We start from the raw sequence: 23,520 nt of genomic DNA, 5'->3' as shown, positions 1-23,520 counted from the left end.
ATTTGCCCACCATTCACAGACTATTTACTGAGTAACAGGCCCCATCCCAGGAGCTCCTACAGATGTTAGTCATGCCATCCTCCCAGCAGCCACGTAGAGTATGGTTATCCCTATTTTGTTGAGGAAGCAGAGGAGCAGAGATCTAAGTCACGTGTCCGAGTTGCACAGTTACATGACGAGCACCTGGAGCAGGTGTTTCTGGCTGCAGGTCCAGAGCCCTTTCTGTTCCACATCAGCCAGAAAGCCCCCACAAGGGAGTGCTTTGGGGAGCATGTCATGTAGAGGAAGCTGTTACTCGCCTGCCGTGTCTGATGTTCGGTTGGTGAACCCAGAGCCTGGGCAGCATTTTCAGCTGTCCCCAGACACTGCTGCTACCTCTCTGTCTTCCCCAGACACAGACTCATTTCAATGGAAACGCTCAGAGCCAAGAGCTACGGCTTTAATTCTAATGTGCTTTGGCCAGGTTTTAAGGTGTCAGGCCCCACTCCTTTCCCCCACCCAACATGCAGCACTAAACCAAACCTGCATGTCTTGCGGCAGAGAGTGAGTGGTGAGACAAGAGCAGGTGTTTGCATTTCCTCAAAGGCTCTTCTAGCGTACAGCCTAATCCTGTGTGTGTTTAATCCACTGACCAATTAACCTGATGTTGTGCACCAACACCCCTTGCTGGAAACGAGACCGTGTATGTCGGCCTTGCTGTCGCCCACAAGCTCTCTCTCTCTCGTGTGTGTGTGTGTGTGTGTGTGTGTGTCAGGTGGACCCAGAGGCCTTCTGCCTACAATAATGTAAAAGGAAGCTGGGGCAGCATGTGGGGATTCACTTAAACCTGAAAGCCGGGGCCCAAGATGTGCTTGGCTAGCAACTTTAGGGTAGTTTTAATGAGTTCAAGATTGCTGTAAAATTTAATAGAGAGCTCTGTTTTTAAAATAGGCACTGCCACTACTTATAAGGTAGATGGGAAACTTAAGGAAACTGTGCCAGTGACATAGGCCAGAGGGCTTGAGGTCCTGAAGACAGTAACATTAGCATTGTTTAGGGTGGGAAGGAGGGAACATGGGTCCCTGAGAAGTAGGGTCCCTTCAGTTTCTTCACTCAATTACACATGTATAAATGAAGGCCATACCTTTGCCTCCCCTTCGCTCTTCAGATTGTTCCTTAACCCACATGTGCCTGGGAGTGGAGCCTGTGCCCCAGTGAGCATCTCACCCTAAAGCTGTTAACTCCACCCAAGTCAAGAAGTTCTTTAGAAAAAGATGAGCAGGGGTCAAAAGAGATCTGAGTGTGTAGTCTTGGAGTAGGTTGTTGTTGGGTGCCTTGAGTTGATTCTGACTCACAGTGTCCCCATGTGACAGAGTAGAGCTGCCCCAGAGGGTTTTCTAGGCTGTAATCTTTATGGGAGCAGATTGCCAGGTCTTTCCCCCATGATGCTACTGGGTAGGTTTCAACCACCAACCTTTCGATTTGCAGTTGAGCGCTTAACCATTGTGCCACCAGGGTTCTTCTGGGGTGGGCTATTGGCTCGCTTTTTTTTCAAGCCAAACATTTGAATTAGAGAAACCAAAATTAACAGCCCCAGTAAACGATATTCCTAACAACTGACTTTCATTGACAAGTTGATTAAGCACAATATGGATGTACGTTTATCTCATTGAAGCTTCGTGTGCTCGATAGATAGATACTGTTGATCCCCACTCTAAATTTGAAAACATCGAGGTTTGGAGAGATTAGGTCCACAGTTTCTCACTTGGGAAATGGCAGAGATCGGACTTAAAACCTTGAGACTCCAGGTCCTCGACTGCTAACCAGACTCTGACTGAGCTCAGGGTGTAACTGGGACGTCAGCCAGGTGGCCTCTCCTTGCTTCGGCTACGTGGAGCACCAGGCACTCTCGTCTTCTTGGTTCTTGCCCATGTAGGATTGGGACGCTGCAGCGGTGTCCCTTAGCAGTAGCCTTTCTTTCTTCTGCGGGTGAAAGGGGTCAACAGAAGCGTGAGTCTGGCCTCTTTGGCAGTTAAAGTGGATGTGGGAACACTTCCTGGGAAATGCAGCCAGACACCTCAGTGGGGAAGCATTGGACTTATTCAGACCAATCGGGGATGATGCAGAGATTGCCATTAACAGTGAGAAACTTCAGCAAGTACCTGGGTGGGCGAAAGGCAATACCCCAGTTTATATGGAAGAGGCAGCCGTTGTCCCTTATCCATTTGGTATTTTTTTTGAGCCGCTGCCATGTACCAGGCACAGGACTAGAAACTCGGGGTGTAAAGGTAAACTCACAGACCCAGTCCCTGCCTCGGGCTGGGCAGGAACTCAGGAGTGTCGGGGAGCCGATCGGGGCAGAAGTCAGCAAATTAGCGGGGACGGAGTTTAAGGAGGATCAGCCTGAAGAGGTGTTTTCCCAAGTCAGACCTTTTTGTAATGTTTCTGATCTCTCCAGATGCTCCTCCCTTCCCTACAGTGGCCAGTGGGACCACTGCACTGACCATAGGCCTTCACTGCCCCAAGTCTAAAAATCACTCTCTAGGCCAAAAAACCTAAATATGTGTCTTGTGAAAATGAAGCTTCGTAACCTTAGTTAAAGATTTATTTGGCCAAGGGGGAGTCTAGGGATTGGAGCCATTTTAGCAGACAGGTAGCAAAAGCCCATTCTGGGGCGTCTGTCCTCAAGTAATAATAATGCCTGTGCACAAGAGAGAGTCCCTGGGTGGTGCAAATGGTAGCACACTTCACGGCTGACCTAAAGGGTGGCAGTTCAAGTCCGCCCAGAGATGCCCTGGAGAAAAGGCCTGGTGTTTACTTTGGAAAAATCAGCCATTTGAAACCTTATGGAACAGAGTTTGGACACACGTGGGGCTGCCGTAAGTTGGAGCTGACTCAGTTGCATCTGGACTGGTGCACCTGAGGGGTGTGAGGGACAGGGCCTTCCTCAGGACCTGGGCTCGTGGCACATGAAGAAAACCCCAAGAGGACACGGCATTGCTGGGTTTTCCAATGCCTTGACCAGCGCCTTGGTGCTGGGCACGCTTCTAGGAGCTGGCAGTACAGCAGTGAGCAAGACCCACAGAAGTCTGTGTTCTTTGGGGTCTTACCGCCCAGGGGGCCGAGAGCTTGGTGGGTCTCCTGCTTCTTTTCCAGGGAGTGACGCCCCTGTGTGGGTCTCCTGTGGGGAAAACTAAAGGCCCTAACCCTCTGCTTCTCTCGTCCTTTCCTCCTGTGTATTTGTCTGTCTCTCTCTGTGTGTGCCCTCCCCGCTCCTGCGCCCACTCTTTTGTTTTTATTTATGATGGTGTTTTGGTGGCTTGTGGCTTGGTTTCTGTTGGCTCCTCGTGTGGTCCCTCCCCTGCTACAGAACTCGTCCAGCTCGGCCTCCTCTGAAGCCTCCGAAACCTGCCAGTCAGTCAGCGAGTGCAGCTCCCCCACCTCAGTCAGCTCAGGCTCCACCATGGGCGCCTGGGCGTCCACAGAGAAGGTGACAACCGGGCCACAGGGCGCCTGCCTCTCCCCACCCCTCCCATCTGCCACTCACCACCAAAGCTGAAGCTGCAGGAACCTGGAAGCTAAAAGGATACTCCAAGAGCGGGGTCCCTCCAGGCAACAGAGGGTGGGAGACCACTGAGGGCTTTTCCTTGAAGGAGCAATCACTGTGCAGTTTCCCAGGGGCGAGGAGGGGTCTGAGGAGCTCAGAGGTGTGAAGGCTTCTTCCCAGAACAGGTGTCATGGGGTCACCCATCTGCCTCCTTCCCTCCCAAACATCCCACCTGCGTGGTCTCCTTGTCACCATCCTCTTGGCCATGACATTTCACCACATCAGAGCCTGTGTGCTTTGCTGCCTTTTTGTTTCCAGCCCCCATTCCAACCCCTCCTCCCCCAATTTGGAATCTGCCTCCGAACAGTGTGGTGTTTGGGAAACCTGGGATGAACGGATTTGTTTGAAGGCTCTGGACAATGTTTTAATCTGCGTATGAAATGAGCAGTCACCATCACCATGAAATTACACATTAGTTAAATAACCAGAATGCCAGAGATTAAGTACGCCGATTGATTTCTAGACTGTTCTAAAATGTAGGTAAAATATTTCCTTGAGAGAATACTTACTTGGAGAATACTTACTGCATTCTTTGCACCCTGGTTCCTTTTTCCTTTGTCCCAGATCATACATGAGCAGCAGAGCCCAGACATTTGTTTTATTTATGAATATCCAGGTTTCCCCTCCGTCGATCGTCAATGCCATCTCGTATCTCCGCACTCATCCTGTTATATTAATTTTTTTTTCCTTTTTTCCCCCCTTTTTGTTTGTTTCCAGTTGTCTAACGGGTTTTATCACTATAGTTTATCAAGTGAGTCCCATGTGGGACCCGTGGGTGCAGGTCTTTTCCCTCACTGCCTGCCTGCCTCCCGCCTGCTCCCTCGGGTCACCTCTGCCCACCTTCCAGACTACGCTCATTATTACACCATTGGGCCCGGCATGTTCCCGTCATCTCAGATCCCTAGCTGGAAGGTTTGTGTCTCTCCTCCCTCCTCCCTTCCCCCCTCCCTCCTCCTCTCCTGTGCCCTGAGTCCTTCTCTTCTGTCCCATGGTCCTCCCCCACCCCTTCCTTTCACTCTCTGCCTTCTTCCTCATAACACCTCTTCCTAAATGAATTCCCATTGAGGGGAAACCAAAAAGCAGCTGGTAGCTCCAAGATAGAAACTTCCACCTGGAGCTGAGACTGGGGAGCCTCCATTTGAGAAACATCAGTTACCCTCTATGAGATGTGACATTGCAGAGACCAACAGTTCCAAGTCACAAAGGTCCAGTTCTGCTTGATTGAGATTACATCTGCTGGGCTTATCCCGCCCAGGGCCGTCAGTATTATCCAAGAGCCTGGAGGGGACTGGGAGGGCCTGTCCTCCCCTTTCCTGTTCCTCAAACTTTTTCCTAATGAGTCCCTTTCTGGGCTATGGTAACAGAATTATAGCCCAAAATATGTTTTGGATGATTGTGTTATCATAAAAGCACATGGAGATTTTATTCCTAGTCCTGATTGTTTTGTATGAAAAGTTGTGAATTTATTTCCTAGTAAGTTCACCTGATGCTCCAGGGAGATATTCTGCTTTGAGACGAGGACCCTTGTTTGAGGAGTAGGCCCATAGGTGGCCACCATTTTGCTAGGTCTTGACTTTATCCCTTACAGGTTTCGTGGACCCCTCAGACTCCTCCAGTCTTTCTGTTGACCCTGGGCACACCTCTCCTTTCTTTCTGAGGACTTTAGAGATCACAGATCTTGAGTGCCCTTTGGGCCCTTTCCAGGGAGTGAAAGAGTCGACCTTAGGGAGGGTGGCCACTCCACTAAAGTGCAGTTATTTTAAAGGAGAGCTGGCTGCTTCAGACAGAAGAGATGGCCTGGCCCCTGGGAATGTGGTCTCCCCTGGCTGGTGCCCTTAGCGTATGTTAATCAGCTGTTAGGTGGCTGTTAAAACGAGAGTCTTTCACAGGCTTCCTGCCTGGTTGCTGAGGGTTTTGATCTGATAGGAGAAAAAGGGAGATACCCAGGGGGATCCCAAGGGTTCTCAACTTGCTGTCTTTTAGAGCCGGGTGAGGCCATAGAGAAGGGGCTGCAGGCTTGCCCCAGGCTAGGCTTTCCCCTAAGGGGACCAGCTGTGCTCTGTGGGCAGTCTAGAGGGGAGCTGCAGCCCTCCACAGAGACAGAGGCCCCGGCCCCTCCTGGCCTCCCTGACCCCACTGTTCTACTTAGGACTGGGCTAAGCCTGGGCCCTATGACCAGCCTCTGGTGAACACCCTGCAGCGCCGCAAAGAGAAGCGGGAGCCAGAGCCCCCCGGAGGAGGACCCGCTGCCACAGGTGGCGCACCTGCAGCCACCGAGGAGGCCCAGAGGCCACGGAGCATGACCGTGTCAGCTGCCAACAGGGTGACGCTCTTGTTTTCTGTAGCTGGTTGGACCTAATTAGGTCTGGCTGGTGGTTGGGCCTTGCAGTGGGAGGGAGCTGGGCTCCATCTATTCTACTCCTTGCTCTATAGCATTTAGAAGACCCATGGGGAACAAACAGCCTTGTGTGGCAGTCAGACACATAGAACTCTCTAGAGCCTGGTGGGACCCAAGCAGGTCAGTAGCCTCGAGGGCCCACAGATGTGTAGTGTTCATGGGAGCAGGATGTTGAGGTCCCACCAGAAGAGGGGTGTGGAAAGACTCTGGGATACCAGACGGGGGATTTCATGGCCCTGGTGGCTTGTCTGTGCCTCTCTCTTTCCTCTAACCTGCAGCCTGGTGAGGAGATGGAGGCCTGTGAGGAACTGGCCCTGGCCCTGACACGGGGCCTCCAGCTGGACACACAGAGGAGCAGCCGGGACTCACTGCAGTGCTCCAGTGGCTACAGCACCCAGACGACCACCCCGTGCTGCTCGGAGGATACCATCCCCTCCCAAGGTAGGTGGCCGCTTGGGGGTCACAGTTGGGCTTTCTGAGCAGCACCAGCTGAGGAGGAGGGGTGGTCCTCCCTGCAGGGAGGTGACCAAATTGTCAGGGCATTTTATTTATTTTTAAAAATTATATTTTCATTCATTCATATTTATTGATTTTTATTATTAAAATATTTTTATTTTTAAAATTTTTAACTTTTAAAAAAATTGTAGTAAAAATAATATATAACAAAAACATTTGCCAATCTAGCAGTTTTTACATGTACAATGCAGTGACATGGATTTATGTTCACCATGTCAGGCAACCATCACGGCTCTTCTTTTCCCAGTTACTCCACCACCATTAAGAGAACCTTAGTGCCCCTAAGCAGTGGCTTCTTCTCTCTCCCTTCCTGCCAACCCTGGAAACTACTAATAAGCTTTGGTCTCTCTAAACAAACAAACAAACAAAAAAACTCATTGCTGTTGAGTTGATTCCGACTCATAGCGACCCTATAGGACAGAATAGAACTGCCCCATAGGGTTTCCAAGGAGCGGCTGGTGGATTTGAAGTGTCGACCTTTTGGTTAGTAGCTGAGCCCTTAATCACTGTGCCACCATACATTGGCCTATTTTATTTAAGTGCGATCATACACTCTCTGTCCTTTTGTGACTGACTTATTTCACTCAGCATAATGCAGACAGTGCATTTTAATCACAGCCTAAGCCCTGGCTGGCAGATGGACTTCAGAATTCTTTGCGCCATCTGGGGGTCCTTTGAAGAATTTATCTGTAGTTGTCAGGTGTTGCAGTATCAGGAGGTGACCTGGACTTAAGCAACTTTTCTCCTTTCCCACCATCAGGATATATGGTGGTCCTGGATTTGAACTGAGATACATGCTGTTAATGACCATAGATAGCTTCATTATTTTTTAGCAGGTTGTACCAAGCACTTTATTTTTATTATCCTATTTAATCTTCACAACCACTTATGGGATAAATATTTTTTATCTCCCATCTTACAGATGGGGAAACTGAGGCTCAGTAACTTGCCCAAATTCGTGCAATAAATAAGTAGCAGAGCTGGAGTTGGAACCTAAGGTCTGTTAGTGTCCAAAGCTCAAGCTCTTACCTATTCCAACCAAATCTTCTGTCGAACCGGCCTCCCTCGACCTCATCCCCAATACACACACAAGCCAGGCAAGATGAAGATCTAACAGCTGGATTAGATCTTACAGTTGACCAAAAGCTATTTGTAATTCATCAAAAACGCTAAGATAGTTGTTCTCAACAGGGTGTGTGTGTGTGTGATTGTGCTCCCCCTGGAGACAATTTGGTTGTCACAGCTGGAGGGGAGAGGGTTGTTCGTGGTATCTAGTGTGTAGAGACCAGGGATGCTACTAAACATCCTACGGTGTACAAGATAGCCCCCACAACAAAGAATTCTCCAACCCAGCACGTCACTAATGCTGCTGTTGAGAACGTTGGTCTTAGATGTTTAATCCGGAAGCTTCTTCCTTCTGCCGTGGGGTCGGCATTATGCTGAGCAGGTAAGCACGGGTTGCTGACAGAATCTATTTTCATAGGTTGCATTTAGCAACTTCTTGCCAGGAGTTCCTTTTCTTTTTCTAGCCTTTGCCTCACCAATTAATTATCAGGCCCCTGAGAGGCTGATTGAGTTTGTTTCTCATGTCGAATTCTGGACTGGAGGGTCTGTAGAATGTCTTTTTCATCCCCCTTTCTCCGCCCAGAGAATCTCAGAAGTAGGTCTGCTGGAGCCAGGCACTTTTACCATCTGCATGCTCACCGGTATTTGAGGGCCTCCTATGTGCAGCACTGTTCTAGGTGCTGGGGGTAGATCAGTGAGCAGAGCAAAGATCCTGCTAGGGACCTCTTCCTTGGGGAGGCCTTTCTAAGGCTTGCACAGAAATCGAGGGTGGGCTTGGAATGAGAATGTGGGTGAAATCCCCTGCCTCTTGGGCTCTTTCAGTCGGAATTGACTGGATGGCAACGGGTTTGGTTTTGGTTTGCTTGGGCTGTTTGCCCTTAACACAAAAGAATCTGAAAGTAAAGCTGCAGCTTTGGATATTTCTAATCAAAACCTATCATCAGTTTCAGATTACGATTATTTCTCCGTAAGTGGCGACCAGGAAGCTGATCAGCAGGAGTTTGACAAATCCTCCACCATCCCAAGGAATAGCGACATCAGCCAGTCCTACCGACGGATGTTCCAAGCCAAGCGCCCGGCCTCCACCGCTGGCCTCCCCACCACCCTTGGACCTGCTGTGGTCACCCCGGGGGTTGCAACCATCCGCCGGACCCCTTCCACCAAGCCTTCCGTCCGCCGCGGAACCATCGGAGCTGGTCCCATCCCCATCAAGACCCCCGTAATCCCTGTGAAGACCCCAACCGTCCCAGACCTCCGCGGGGTGCTGCCAGCCCCTCCGGATGGGCCAGAGGAGCGGGGTGAGCACAGCCCTGAGTCACCATCTGTCGGGGAGAGCCCCCAGGGTGTCACCAGCATGCCCTCCTCCACGTGGAGCGGCCAGGCGTCTGTCAACCCTCCACTTCCAGGCCCAAAGTCGAGTATTCCTGAGGAGCACAGACAGGCGATTCCAGAAAGCGAGGCCGAAGACCAGGAACGGGAGCCCTCAAGTGCCACGGCCTCCCCAGGCCAGATTCCAGAGAATGAGCCTGCAGACCTGAGCCCTCGAGACACCCCACAAGGAGAAGACATGCTGAACGCCATCCGAAGGGGCGTGAAGCTGAAGAAGACCATGACCAATGACCGCTCGGCCCCTCGCCTCTCCTAGGCTCTCTTAGGCTCACCAGAGATGCTGCCGGGGTGGGGGGCGGAGGGTTGGGGAACAAACTGTCTAATTAATAACACCTAATTTGTCTTGATCCATTCCAGTCTGTAACCCAACAAAAGATTTTGTAGGCAATTCAGAATACAGCTTTTTTCAAAATACTCCACACCTTTAGATAAAAATGGAAAGCAACATATGTAACTGACATAATCTTGATCTTTTAATTTGTAAATATTGAGTTTTCTTTCTGCACATTTTAATCTTAGTTTTCCCTTTTGATTTTTCTGAAGGTGCCAAATTCCATTTAACTTTTTTATAAGTCTTTGTAAAATTTTAAATGCATAAGGGGGGGTTGGGACAGGGGAACCACAAAGTAGTTAACTTCAGCAAGAGGATTACTGTACTCTTCTCTTTCAATCCTTTTTTCCTTTCTTTTACCGCAAGCTTTTGTAGATGCATCGTAATAGTCTGGCTTAGAAGCGAATTCAAGTTATTTTACTGTACAAACAAAATGGATAAGGGGAAAAAAAACCCTCATTTAAATATACTCTGTTCTGGGTCAGAGAGGCAGGAGGAACTACTGATGAGCAATATTCAGAATAAAGTAAATCTAGAAATGGTAGACGGTTGGGACTGGGGGGAGGGCCGTGGAGGGACACGCTGGCAACATAGCCGATCCTGTTACATTTAAGAGTAGCCTCGTAGGTTGAATTTCTAGTAGCTTCATGGTGATTGCATCCGAATAAGCCATACTGGATTGCAGTGTCTGTTTCTGTAGGGTGTTATAAGGACTTCTTTCTCCCACGATTCCTGACTGCACACAGCACCCACCTCCAGTCCCGTGCATGCTGCTGCCACTGGGTAGACGTAGAATCCCCCACTTTAGTTTCTTTACTCTTGGACTCGCTTTTATTGAATCCAAATACATCCAAAAAAGTAAGGCAGTTTTAAAAAATGTGAAAACATTTTAAAACGATAGCAGGGAATTCTTAGATACAGCAAATGCCTTTTACTTAACTGTGCCCAGCAGGCTGGGCACGTTGAAAAGCCCAAATATTTTGAAAAAACTCGAGTGGATTTTACAGGGGTAACCAGCTTGGAGTCTAGCAACTTGCCAATGTGTTTAACAATCTGGGGGCTTGTTTTTCTTCTCTTCTTTTAAAGAAATCAGTTAGTTGGCTTTACACTAAACAGTGACGAGAGAATTTATCGTCACTGGGAATCTGACGGTCCCTTTTTTTGGTATTCTAGGTAAAAATGGTTTTTGGAATGGATTTATGTCTTCTCTTCTTAAAATGAAACTTGTTTGTTATAGTATCCATCTCCTAAAGCCAACAGAGATTTGTAGACTTAAAGGGATCAATCACATTTGAAGATGACAGTGTTAGCATAGTCAGGTCCTATGAAAGTGCCCATTTGTAATCTTAGTGCTCAAATCTTGGTGAGCTCCAGAGACTCTGCAGCTGTCTGTTGGCTCTGATCTTCAATTACATAATCTTATGCTTTAATACCTAACCACTGGACGTGAGAATAACATACCTGTACAGTCATCGTTCCTTCTATTAACATGAACACTGCTGGGACTGCTCAAGGACATTTTATGTTATGGCTTTAAAGCAAAGGCATGATTATTAGAAACTACTTAAGCTTCTTTTTCTTTGAAAAACAAGCTCCTTTTACGGAATATAAGCGACAGTAGTGCCTGTGGTTTAGCCCACCAATCTTTACGACTAAAAGCAGCTGATGCGCTGTGCAGATGATGCTCGGGATGGTTTTTGCAGACGCAGAGATCACTGCAAGGTAACGACAATAGATAAAAGTGGTATTTTAAACCTTTGGAATAAATGGATGTAACTGTACTTGGGTACAGCTTTTCACTTGTTTAGTTTTTAAACGTTAGTATAATCTGAATAAATTTAATATAAAATGTTGCCAAATTCCATGTAGAAAGGATGTGACAAAACACCTTGGGTAGTTCTGTTTGTGTTTTTGCATATTGTAAAAGCAGTGTCACAGCTAAAAATAAATGGTTTCTAAAGGTAAATTATTGTGGTTTAGTTGCTAGTTTGTACTGAGAGTTGACCTCTCCCTGTGCAGTTTTTTGTTCCAAACTTGTATAAATAACAATTGTGTAATGTGTCTCCCTTCTACATTGTAACAGTTGCTTCAGCCTACATTATAAATAAAGAACCACTAGGAAAAAAGAAAACAAGTCCTGTATTTTCAAGTCTTATTAAAATTCTCTGAGGTCTTAGCCAAATGTTAGAAGGTGGACTGAAACTAAAGTGAACTTCAGATTCCTCTCTTGGCAGAGACAGAACATTATTTCTGTGATGGTTATGAACTCGAAGAACACTAGTTGCCTGAACTGATTCTCTGAAAACAGTTCCAGCGAGTTACCTGGAACGAAGAGGTGTTTCTGATTGAGTTTTAAAAATCACATTACCTTTTAAAGAAACCTCAACGAACACTTAAGAGTTCTGTCATACCCTCACTGTCTTAGTTACCTAGTGCTGCTGTAACAGAAATACCACAAGTGGATGGCTGTAACAAAGAAAAAGTTCTCAGTCTAGTAGGTTACGAGTCCAAATTCCAGGCGTTGGCTCTGGAGGAAGGTCCTTTTCATCAGTCTTCCCCCGGACTAAAAGCTTGTCTGGGTCCCAGGGCAAGCTTTGCTCCCAGCGCTGCTTTCTTGGTGGTATGAGGTCCCCCACTCTGCTCGCTTCCCTATATCTCTCATAAAAAGTAGTACAGACCACACTCCAGGCAAACTCCCTTTACACTGGCTCAGGGATGTGAACTTAGTAAGGGTGTTCCATCCCACCCTAATCCTCCTTAACATAATTTAATCTTGCATCATGAACCACCGGCAACTTAACAACACACAGGAAAATAATATCAATCACAAAATGGAGGGCAACACCACAACACCGGGAATCATGGTGTAAGTTGACACATATTTTGGGGGGACACAGCTCAATCCGTGACACTCACCTTTTAGTCTTCAGACAACCCAAACTACAGTAAAAAAGCAAGGGGGGAAACCCACACCCACTGCTGTCGAGTTGATTCTGACTCACGGCAACCTTATGGGAGACAGAACTACCCCATAGGGTTTCCAAGGAGCAGCTGATAGATTCCAACTGCCACCCTTTTGGTTAGCAGCCTGAGCTCTTTACCACTGCACCACCAGGGCTCCCAAGGGGAAAACTGCATCCAAAATAAGTCACAAACCTGTTTCATCCCAGCCTGGACCCTTTAACCTTGGCCATCAGACCTTCACCTGAGACCCCACAAACCCCATGCTTCTCACCGACTATGTGCTACTTAAGGAGAGCTGTCCTTTAATAAGAACTAAATTTCACTAGTGGAATCTTGACCAAAAGTTTTGATAGACTGAAGATTTAAAATAGCACAAAGGTAGAGTAAAACCAGCGAAAGCCAGAACCCATGTAAGGCAGAGACACGTCAGAGGAGGAAAACTACCTTCCACTAATAGAGATAGAAAAGCTGGAAGACCGCATCCTGTCAAAGTCAGGAAACTTTTGGGACTGGAAAAACGAGGTAGTTCTAGGCAGTTCCGGCTCTCACAGGCTTCTCTGTATTTTAAATCTTCAGAATTAACATACTCCTCTGCTTTGTATTCCTCCCAATCCTGACAGCCTACAGTTTGTTCACCTCAGTCTTCCAAGCCAGTCAGAGTCTGATTCTGCTGCAATTTTTCTTTACCGATAACATCAAACAATTTGTTCAGGAAGAAAGGCACACACTGCTTGAATGGCTACACACCATCTTCTTTATATGTACAATGACAATGGCACAATAACTTGGCATCACGTTAATCCTCAGACAGAAGACGTCAGTCATACCGGACCATGTTTGGTTATTTTTATTAGGGCAAGTGCATACAGTCTGTAACTGATTTCACTTGCAAACGTGAACAGCGAGGTGTCTTCCTCTCTCTTTACATGGGATACTCCCGGGGCCTGGTCACAATGTGCCACCATAGTGGAGGCAAATCACCTGCCTTTCGAGCAGGAGGCAAAGCTTCAGTCTTAGGACCACCAGGTGGGGTTTCCTCCTGCAGCTGCTTAACCTAGAAGGAGATGGGGAAGAAACAATTGCAAAAGGAGTCTAATTCTTTGTAAAATCTGCCTGCTACAGTGAAAAGGGTCTACTCTGTCTCATATTACGTACTATCTGATCCTCACTAATGAAATGTGTTTATACATACCTGCATTTTTTGTACCTACGTTTTTATTCAGATAGAAAAACTTGTTAAAACATTTTTCTATTCTTAAAATGGCAAAGCTGAAAACAAACTCCCCTTCCCCTTTTATTCATTAAGCAAAACCATGGCAATCACCATCCAATTCCACTTGTCATGGCCCCCACCTGTCTCTAGAAAAACACAGAACCAACTCGACAGCACCTAACAACAATAACAATCTCAGCTAAGTGCTCTCCGAAAGCACCATTAAAAAAACCTTGGTTCGTATACTGGCATGCTGACTTCAAAGGTCCCCAAACAGCAACCAAAATGAGAAATAACATGAAATCCTATTTAAAATATGTACTCAGTCCTTTCTAGTGCTCCCAACTGCCCCCGTTCTAGAGATCTCCATGATTAACATAAGGCTCTCGGAACAGAGGGGATGGAAGAGACTCACTTCCAAGTCCCCTTTTCCAGAGGGAGTTCCAGAGTTTTCTGAAACTCCCTCTGGAAAAGTCAGTTCTGTGTTGTGGCTGACCTGGACCTCCAAACACGTGTGCTGAGTTACCATGGTGATTGCTGCAGATGAATGTGCTACTCAAATATATACCCCCAACTTCTAAATGCTGGGACACTTCTTATAAAACACTGCCCTCCTTGGCCACAACGACATTCCTTCCACTCCACCTTGGCCAAGGATTTCCAACACTCAACTACCTGGACCTTATCACCAGAACCAGCACATCTTTCAAAATCACGAATTCCAATGTCCCACCATGCAACCACCACCTCCCCTTCCAGCTCACTTGCTCAAATGCCCCCTGGAAAATAATTCTTGAAATTTCATAGACAACAAATCTACTGATCTCCCACCCACTCAACCTGCTCTCTCCCCATCAGTCTCCACTGTCTTCACTTCCCTTCTTTATCCAGCTTGGATTCATTCCATCATGACAATCATTCCCTTTTCAATAATGAGTCCCTTGCCACTCTCTGTGCACAATGGGCAAACCACGCCACCTACCTTCTACCTGCACCTGTGTAGCTTAGTATTGCTAAAGGGGGGGGGGGGGGCAACACTGAACCAAATTGTTGTCATAACAGTTTCTAACTTCAAATGGGCCTTCACCACCTCCTGACAAGCCTCCTACTCTCCAGTAAGCTCCTCCTCTCCCCACGGGGATCACACCTTTTCCATATTCCCCCAACATGCTGCACCTAACCTACTTCTCAACATTTATTTCACCAAGAAAAAAGAAGGCATCACACAGAAATCTGTCATCTTTCTGTCACCAAAACTGCTAACCGAAATAAGATCCCCTCGGGATCCCACGCCCTCATCTCAGAAACGTTCCTCCTTTACCTCTTGTGTCTTCTCAACATGGCAAAATGCTAGCCAGACTCACCTCCCGCTCCCAGCTCTCCATGCGCAGTTTCTTCCACTGCTCTCTCTTGGCAAAGTAATCTGGGTACATCGCCTTCTCAGAAGGATGCCAGTCGTCTAAGCACCACTCAGGGACCTGCCAGGACAGGAAACCACAGCGTCATTCACTTACAATGTCACAGACAGGGCCTGCTCGGGAGACAGAAGGCAAAAATCAAGGTGCGCTTTGACAATCATGGCAAGTACCAGGCTGTCTCTGACACCAATCAATTAATGGTAGAGTTGACAAACAAGAAACCAAGGACAAAGGAGAATGCCTGAGAGTAAGGAGCTGTGGCTGGAAAACAGCAATAATGGCGGCGTTCCTCCCTGGCCTGCATTCTCTGAATAGCCAGAGGGACTTCAGGTTATTGCAAGTGTTACTTAAAAACCCTCCAGAACGCTAAGCACCAATCCAAACTGGTTAAAGGTACAGAAATGAGTTATTTACCAAGTAATTTAGTGCTATGCTTTGCCAAAAAGGATACTGTAAGACTTTGGAGCTGAATTTAGAAAAAAAGTCTTAAAGACATCTAAGAGAGAAAGAAAACTGACAACTAAAAAAGAGTAGCTACAGCTCTCAAGCAAGAAATTGCCCAGCTGCCCCAAAAAGGGTAAGCAGTTTGTAAGGCTGAGGTTTGGGGCTGGAGAAACAAAGTCTGCTCTCAGACGGCAATCGCCGGCCACCGTAACCCTCACCTACCTTGTAGCACACGTATCTCTCATAGCAGGTGCCCCCAGGAGAATCGGGGAAGATATATGGCTGTGGGTGCTGACACTGCCAGAATTCCTCTTCCGCCTCCTTCAGCAGCTGCGTGGCCTTCACCATATTCTTTTCATTCTTATGCTCGTCAAACCGGGCTCTCATCAAACAAGCAAAGTACCGGTATTTATCCCTTAAACCAAAATGATTTTGGAGATTAGAAGGGTTATCTACTTGACTAGGCAGTATTACTGGCCGACTGTACTGCCACCAAAGCCTTCTGGATGTTGTGTAACTTCCCACCACCTTCCCTGACCCTGGAGTAGTAGCCACGTTATGACTGCTTCTTTGCAGCCCCCTAAACATCAGCAGATGCACCCTCTCTCCTTCAAAAAAGGAATGATGATCTAAACTAAAAATGAGAAGGAGAATTAGCAAAAGACAAAACCTACAGCCTGTGTAGAACTGTTCAACACTCATTAAATGATAACTTACTGAATCTTCTCCTACCTTGTGCTAGGCACTGTGCTAAATTCTGGAGATATGAAGATGAGTAAGGAGGGAGGTGCCACATGGTGGAAACAGTACTGCTCAAATGAGACAGGCGGGGGTTGAATCCTGACTCTGACACCAGCTGAACAACCTCAGGGAAGTTATGGTCAGGTTCTAGAAGAAACCATGGGCAGCCATCAGTTAGGAGGACCCAGCGGTAATCCAGGCCACTAACGATGAGGGCAGCCATGATGATGATGGACAGGAGACATTTAGACAAGTGGTGAGAGTAGGCTCTTCAGTCAAACCGCCTGGGCTTGCACCGTAGCTCTGCCACTTACCAGCTTTGTAATCTGGGGCAAGTTACTGTCTCTAAGCCCTGAGGTTCTCCTCTATAGTGTTAATAACAGTATATTTTAAGGTTATTGTAAACTCAATGAGTTAAAACAAATACTTCAGACAGTGTCTGGCTCATCGTAAATGGTCAATAATGTCAGCTACTAATATTATTATTTTGGAGAGAGAATTTACAAAAATCAGTGTCTAACACACAGTACAAGAGGCTGTGTGTTACTGGCAGAGGGTAAATAAGGAGTACTTGAGGGCAATTCTGAGGTTTCAAGTGAGTGACTCAATTGCCAGTACAGGCATTCCCACGGTTAAGAATGTCCATCTTACAGGCAACTGGCACTTGCCCTTCAATGTTACGTAAATTTGCCCTCACTTTGAAATGACTGGACCAACCCCTGGCAACAAACCCTTCATCGCAATTATCTTCACTTGCTGCACGTGCACCTTTTAAATCATTGAAAAGATTTCAAGCCTTTTCTTAGACTAAAACTAAAAACCAAACCCACTGCTGTCGAGTTGATTCCCACTCATAGCGACCCTACAGGACAGAGTACAACTGCCCCATAGGGTTTTCCAGATTGTAATCTTTACGGAAGCAGACTGCCACATCCTTCTCCTGCAGAGCAGCTGGTGGATTCAAACAGCTAACCTTTCAGTTAGCAGCCAAGCGCTTAACCACTGCGTAGTGAAAAAAGAATGAATTTGGTTTTAAAGAATTTAGAAAACCTGAGTTTCAGAGATCTGTAAATGATCGAACAAACAATTGGATACAGAGCTCTAGAGACAGACAGATGAGCATAGGTGGTAACTCAAGTCTTGGCATTGAACGAACCTGTCCAAAGTACGCAAAGCAATTAACAGAAGGCCTAGCACGGAACCATGGAGAACAAACAGCCATGAGGGCAAATGGAGGAAGAAAACCACGCAAGGACTGAGAAAGGATGTCAGTGAGGCTAAAAACACCGAGTCGGTGTTGTCAAAGTTGTTATTTGCTGCTGAGTCCACACTGACTCATGGCAACCCCATGTGTGCAGAGTACAACTGCTGGATAGAGTTTTCAAGGCTGTGACCTTTTGGAAGCAGATCCTGCCAGACCTGTCTTCCTAGGCACCTCTGGGTGGGTTTGAATTGCCAACCTTTCAGCTTACAGTCGAGCGCTTAACAGTTTGCACCACTCAGGGACTCCATCGTCACAGCAGCTACTCCTATCATTTCTTCCATGATTTTGGACTCAATATTCACAGCTGTAATTCAGCATTACCTAAATTCCTGATGGTTCTACTTCCTCCATCTCTATTAAAAAAAAAAACCAAACCCATTGCCGTCAAGTTGATTCTGACTCACAGCAACCCTACAGGACAGAGGAAAACTGCCCCATAGGGTTTCCAAGGAGCGCCTGGAGACTTCGAACTGCCAGCCTTTTGGTTAGCAGCTGTAGCTCTTAACCACTACGCCACCAGGGTTTCCCTCATCCCCGTAAGGTTGGTAATTCTCTATGTTATCTATGTTTACGTGTCCACCTTTCTCACTAATACAAAAACCGCCACAGCCTGGAAAGCAGATTGACCTTTATTTGTTCAGCATTCAGCACAGAACCTGAATTACAAATTCTGTCGAATGAAGGAAAACTCAGGGAAGAAGCTAACAATCCTACCCCTGTACCATCTTCCTGCCTAGCAAAGAGATGTATGCCGATTACTTCCCAATTACAAATATGCAATCTGCACCTCTTCCAGGCCTCCCCAGTTTTCCCTCATTGGAAGTTCTTCTCAGAAGCTCTTCCGCTGGCATAGCTTTTAGGATTCTGACGAGGGAATGGAGACCTGGCATTGACACACCTTGGGTTGTCACCCCACCTTGCAATGTATCTAAAAAAAACAAAAACCAAACTCGTTGCCTTCGAGTCAATTCCAACTCATAGCGACCCTACAGGACAGAGTAGAACTGCCCCACAGAGTTTCCACGGAGCACCTGGTGGATTCAAACTGCCGACCTATTGGTTAGCAGCCGTAGCTTTTAACCACTACGCCAATGTATCTCGGTCACGAAAATCTCTATGTTCTAAGACTAGTCTCAGATGGAGAGAGGGAAGAGAATCATGTTGACATGTCAACTCTTCCAAGGTCTCGCAGCTATAGGAGACGAAGCCTGGATTCGAACCCGGGTCTAAGGGCGAGCTACGTGGGGCTAGTCGCGGCCTGCTCATTCCGTCCCCGAGTCCTTGGCCGCCCGGTCCCCCGGGGCTTCTTAGCGTCCTCAGAATCCCCTCCCCAGGCCAGGGTTCCCCTCTCCCACCTGTGGAAGACCCAAGACTCGAGGTGGCGCAGCGCCCGCTTATAAAGCCGTAACACCTTCTGCTGGTGCGTCAGGTAAGCAGCCGAGCCGGACAACGCCATGACGGCGGCCTCACCTTCCGCTGCCGCGAGGGCTCCCGGGAAACCCGAGGCCTGTCTGTAGCCGGAGGGGCGGGGCAGGGAGACCGGAAGGGCAGGGCGATCGGCGGCCACTTCCGCTTCCGCCGGGGACGAGCAGGGGCCGCAGGCATGAGTCGCTTCAAGTTCGTCGGTAAGACGTGTTGTTTCCCGGTACCGGTACCTTTGTGTCCCGCCCTGGCTTCGCTCACCGCAGCTAGAGGGCGTAGAATTTGAGCTTCCGGGCTTTTTGAGGGTCGAAAGGGCCACTCGATGGAAGAGGGTGCGGGGTGGCATCTGTGTGCTGGCTCTGGATCTGGGTGCTTGGTTTCACGAGTGTGCTTATGAAAATTCACAAGCTGTCCAATTATGATTTATGCTCCCTTCTACATGCGTGTTACATTCAGTAAGAAGAAAAAAGGATGTATCTCACGTGCACCTCCCTACCCTTTCTCCGTGGCCCAAAAGATGACGACTGCGAGGGGGCCGTTCGGTGCATTACAGTAATTCGTTCCTTCATGTCACAGTAACTGAATGCCTCCGGTGAGCCTGACGCCGGCCTAGGAGCACAGGGCACAAAGACCCGGGCCCTAATGTCCTTGCCATCATCATGTTGGGGAGAAACTGAAGGACACAAATAGGGGGGAAATCCTGTACTTGGCAAGTGCGGTAATCCATTCAGCATCGTGGAACAAGAGAGGGAATGTGATAGGGAGGTAGAGGGCTACAAATATTTTATACGTGGCACTTGGGGAATCTGGAGGACGTTGTGAGAACTAGGAGTGAAAGGGTAATTTGTCTCACTGAGGAGTTTTACTGTATATAGAGTGGAGCTGCATTGAGGGTCTTTGACATGGAGCATTCATTCACTAAGAGCCCCGGTGGCTCAATGGTTAAGAACTTGGCTGCTAACCAAAAGTTTGAATCCACCAGCCAGCTCCTTGGAAATCCTATGGGGCACTTGCACTCTGTCCTATAAGGTCGCTGTGAATTGGAATGGATGGCAATTTTTTTTTAATTCATTCACTAAGTTATTCAGTGCCAGTTACGTGCCAGGAACTGGACTGGGCTCTTTGGATACAGCAGTGGGTTGTTGTTGTGCCGTGGAGTCAATTTTAGACTCATAGCGACCCCATGTGACAGAGTAGAACTGCCCCCTTAGAATTTTCTAGGCTATAACCCACCAGCTGCTCCTCAGGAGGAAGATGTGGTGGTCTGCCTCCGTAAGGATTACAGTCTTGGGAACCCTATGGGGCAGTTCTATTCTGTCCTATAGGGTTGCTAAGGTCTGAATCAACGACAGTGGTTTTTGTTTTTTTTTTTTTTTCAGTCTTTACAGGGAGCAGGTTGCCAGGCCCTTCTCCCCCAGAGCTGCTGAGTAAGTTAGAACCACCAGCCTTTCAGTTAGCAGCCGAATGCTTAACCATTGCACCACCAGGGCCCCCTTACAGCAGTGGGTAAAACTGGGTATAATCCTTGTCTTTATAGAGTTTCCAGTCACTTGAAGGTGGGAAATGACCGTGATCACATCTCTGCTTTATTAAGGCAATTCTGGTAGCTTAGCGGGTGGAAAGGTGGGAGAAGCAGGGAAGCATTTCAGAGCTCGAACTAGGGCAGCAGAAAAGGGAGAGAGAATGGAAGAGATGATTATAGTCAGCTTAGCAGTTGAGGGTTTATGGGGGAAGGAAGGGAAGCAAGCAGCCAAAGAGGACCCAGGTTTGGGAGCATAGTATATATTAACCTAAGTATAAAGTGGAAGCAGGGCTGGTTTGGCAATGGGTCAGAGATGCAGGGAGCTCCATTTGGCTTAGGTTAGGTTACATTTGAGATTTTTATAAGACATCAAGGTGGAAATGTTTTGTTTACTGGGCAGTTGGAAATGTATGACACTCAGGAATGAGGATAGGATTATAGACTTAGGTCTGAGGGTTATTTTAAGTAGGATTTTTTCCAGAGATATTGTACTAAGTACTGTAAAACCATAATAAATCTAACAGTCTCTAAGTACAGTTAGTCTTCAGACTAGAAAGGTAAGACCTATGTACAGTCAAAGCAAACGCAAGGGAGAATGTATTAAGTGCCCAAGAAGAGGTTTCTCAGAAATGTTGTGGGCAAGCCTATGGAGGTCCTCAAGGTTTTAAGACACTGTCCAGGGTGTGTGGTCTCTCAGCCTCTCCACTCCAATTTGTGATATAATTGAGGGAGGAGATAGGATACAGCCATGAAACACCCCACAAAGAAAGAACAACTGTTTTTCTGAAGTATATATTTGTTACGTAGAACTAAATTCCTGCCTCTAGTCATGTCTCCTTAAACCCATCCTGCGCGTAGCCTCCAAACCAAAACCAAACTCATTGCCATCCAGTAGATTCAGACTCACAGCGACCCTGTAGGACAGAGTAGAACTGCCCCACAGGGTTTCCAAGGAGCAGCTGGTGGATTTGAACTGCCATCCTTTTGCTTAGCAGCTGAGCTCTTAACCACTATGCCACCAGGGCTCCTACATAGCCTCCAAAGTACAAATCAACTATAGTAAAACCTCTGAAAGCTGGAACCTATATAAGACGAACCCCTGTCAGAGAAGGAAAACTCAAATATCTTCCACTAATAGAGAGCTATAGGAAAGTGGTAAGACTGCATCCTGTCAAAGGCAGAAAATTTCCAAGACTGGGAAAAATAAGGCAGTCCCATCTCACAGGTTTCACTGTACATTTTTGTTTTAAAATGAGTTCCCCTTCACAGGATAGTTGGAGGTTTGCGCTTAGCCTAGACCCCTCTGCCTCAGGCGCCCTTCTCTGATCTCCCCTCCGGGCAGCCCGGCCTCCCCTTGTTTGCAGTGGTACCAGATGATCAGTATGAGAATGCGTTCAATCCAACTGATGCTCATTAACATTTCCATTCTTTTTCTCTAAGTGGAATTTTTTACAGTCTATTCCCCAACTGAGTGTCATGTATAAACTCTCCCACTTTCAAAAATGCTTTTAGCTCCAACTATTATATACTAAAACCTATACTGCAGTGATCCTAATTTAGACTGCAAAATACACTTAGAAACAATGTCAATGCAAGAAGAAAATACAAAATACTGGCAAGCAACAATGAGAAAAAAAAAATACATCATATTCTAAGCCCCCAGAATACTACAAGTACCAAGAGTCATGATACCTCACAGTCTCCTTCCAGACCTGAAGCATGCCAAGACACCAAACCGAACATACTCTTTTGTAGTCTGCTTTCAGTCACCACCTCCACCCTTCCATTTCAGTAAATTTCATCTTAACTAATACCAAGGCCATACTCAAATTTTTCTAGTCTTTTACAGCTGGTCATGTCTAAAACAGGAACCGCTCCAGTGCCATACATCTGGTTGTTCCTTAAGTGTTTTAATTCTAGCAGAGGAGCTGACAAACTTTTTCTTTAAAGGGTCAGGCAGTCGATATTTTAGGCTGTGCAGGCCATCTGACCTCTCGCAGCTATGCTGTGGTCATACGAAGGCAGCCACAGATGGTATGCAAGCAAGTGGACACAGCTGTGTTCCAGTAAAACTCTAACCGGTTGCTGCGGAGTCGACTCCGACTCATGGTGAGCCCATTTGTGTCCAAGTAGAACTGTACTCCATAGGGTTTTTCATGGTTGCTTTTTTGGAAATAGATTGCCAGGCCTTTCTTCCAGAGCACTTACGGGTGGATTCGAACCTCCAACCTTTTGGTTAGCAATAAACTACAGGAGTGAAATTTGAATATTTTGTAATTCTCATGTGTCATGAAGCATTATTTTTTTATTTTTATTTTTTTAGCCACTTAGAAATGTAAAATTTGGCCCCCAGGCCATAGTTTGTCAGCCGCTTGATCTGGGACGTTCCCTTTTTCATGGCACTGACTTATTGAAGCAACTGGTGATTGCCCCACAGAACATCCTTTCTTCTGGATTTGTTTGTTACGTGGTGTGTCATTTAGCTTGCTCTTCAATCGTCTGTATTTCCTGTAAACTTGAAGCTATATCTAAAAGCTAAGAGAATCAAAAACAATTTTAAATGCGCTGTTTGTGGTCCCTTTGCATCCCTAGATCACGAGTGACAATTGTATGACATGATCACTGAGCCAGATGGCGAGGCTTCAGTTTGGAGACGTGTTTTTCTCTTGATTGCAATTATTTTGAAAAATCAAACTTGTTAGTACTTGAAGTAGTTTTTACCTGTAAAGCAGTAGTGTTTTCAAACCCAGGTATTTAAAGACAAAAAATGAATGGGAAAGAAACATTGCTGATTTGTATAAGGTGACTTGCCACTGAATAGATGAATTCCTTGATTTTTTTCCCCCTAATCAAAAGTAGTAATTTTCTACTTTGTCCTTTTTTTTCCTTCCTGTCATTCCCTCCCATGCCCGTCTCCCACAGCTGTGTACTGTCTTTGGCTGGAACTGGATAGAAATTGGTTTTCATGTAATACTTGTTTACTTTTTTGTGAGTTTATTACTAATAGAGATACTTCCAATAAAAAAATAAAAATACTTCCAATAGGACCTGTTAATTTAGAAGATAGCTATCTCTTATCGCAGATCAGAACAAGTTAAATAGGATTTTGACTGGCTTTATTTCTGTGATTACATCATGCATGAGTCTTATACACAAAACAGATGAACTCACATTTGACTGATGATGCAGTCTTGGATTGAGAGAGTTAACCCCATTGACTAACACCATTTGCTGTTGGTATGTTACA

At 46.7% G+C, this 23,520-nt stretch overlaps 3 protein-coding genes across 19 annotated transcripts in view; 2 read left to right on the top strand and 1 right to left on the bottom strand.

Moving 5' to 3' along the window:
- The window catches only part of MTSS1 (MTSS I-BAR domain containing 1), a 202,483-nt gene extending 191,064 nt beyond the window's left edge, over positions 1 to 11,419 (top strand). For 7 of the 15 annotated variants that reach the window (XM_023545979.2, XM_023545978.2, XM_064268055.1 and 4 more), the window contains 4 exons: positions 4,304 to 4,498; positions 5,736 to 5,909; positions 6,263 to 6,425; positions 8,510 to 11,419. In XM_023545979.2, the coding sequence (XP_023401747.1) occupies positions 4,304 to 4,498; positions 5,736 to 5,909; positions 6,263 to 6,425; positions 8,510 to 9,210 (1,233 nt within the window). In that variant the 3' untranslated portion in view covers positions 9,211 to 11,419. Of the gene's footprint in view, positions 1 to 3,349; positions 3,470 to 4,303; positions 4,499 to 5,735; positions 5,910 to 6,262; positions 6,426 to 8,509 lie in introns of all 15 variants that reach the window. The other 8 variants (XM_064268062.1, XM_064268061.1, XM_064268060.1 and 5 more) reach the window with 2 other exon arrangements.
- A 1,662-nt stretch (positions 11,420 to 13,081) lies between these two features.
- Positions 13,082 to 18,840, bottom strand: NDUFB9 (NADH:ubiquinone oxidoreductase subunit B9). The gene is made up of 4 exons (XM_003408289.4): positions 18,685 to 18,840; positions 15,547 to 15,739; positions 14,827 to 14,940; positions 13,082 to 13,303 (listed from the first exon to the last, which is right to left on the bottom strand). The coding sequence occupies exons 1-4, from the start codon at positions 18,783 to 18,785 to the stop codon at positions 13,172 to 13,174; spliced, it is 540 nt and encodes a 179-aa protein (XP_003408337.2). The 5' UTR covers positions 18,786 to 18,840; the 3' UTR covers positions 13,082 to 13,171.
- Positions 18,841 to 18,888: 48 nt separating this feature from the next.
- The window catches only part of TATDN1 (TatD DNase domain containing 1), a 34,594-nt gene continuing 29,962 nt past the window's right edge, over positions 18,889 to 23,520 (top strand). For all 3 annotated transcript variants that reach the window (XM_010588484.3, XM_003408288.4, XM_064268065.1), the window contains exon 1: positions 18,889 to 18,954. In XM_010588484.3, coding sequence (XP_010586786.2) covers positions 18,933 to 18,954 — 22 coding nt within the window. In that variant the 5' untranslated portion in view covers positions 18,889 to 18,932. The remainder of the gene's footprint in view (positions 18,955 to 23,520) is intronic.

This window comes from Loxodonta africana, chromosome 14 (assembly GCF_030014295.1).
Source record: "Loxodonta africana isolate mLoxAfr1 chromosome 14, mLoxAfr1.hap2, whole genome shotgun sequence".
Lineage (NCBI taxonomy): Eukaryota > Metazoa > Chordata > Mammalia > Proboscidea > Elephantidae > Loxodonta > Loxodonta africana.
Note: the sequence above shows the minus strand (reverse complement) of the source record. Positions and strands in the feature narration are given on the sequence as shown.

What these genes read in the sequence shown, in the direction of transcription:
- NDUFB9 (XM_003408289.4), bottom strand. Translation starts at nt 18,785, where the DNA reads ATGGCGTTGTCCGGCTCGGCTGCTTACCTGACGCACCAGCAGAAGGTG. An exon ending in GAGTCTTGGGTCTTCCACAG is followed by an intron (nt 15,740 to 18,684) that starts GTGGGAGAGGGG and finishes TTTTGGTTTAAG; the next exon opens with GGATAAATACCGGTACTTTG. An exon ending in AGAGATACGTGTGCTACAAG is followed by an intron (nt 14,941 to 15,546) that starts GTAGGTGAGGGT and finishes CTGTCCTGGCAG; the next exon opens with GTCCCTGAGTGGTGCTTAGA.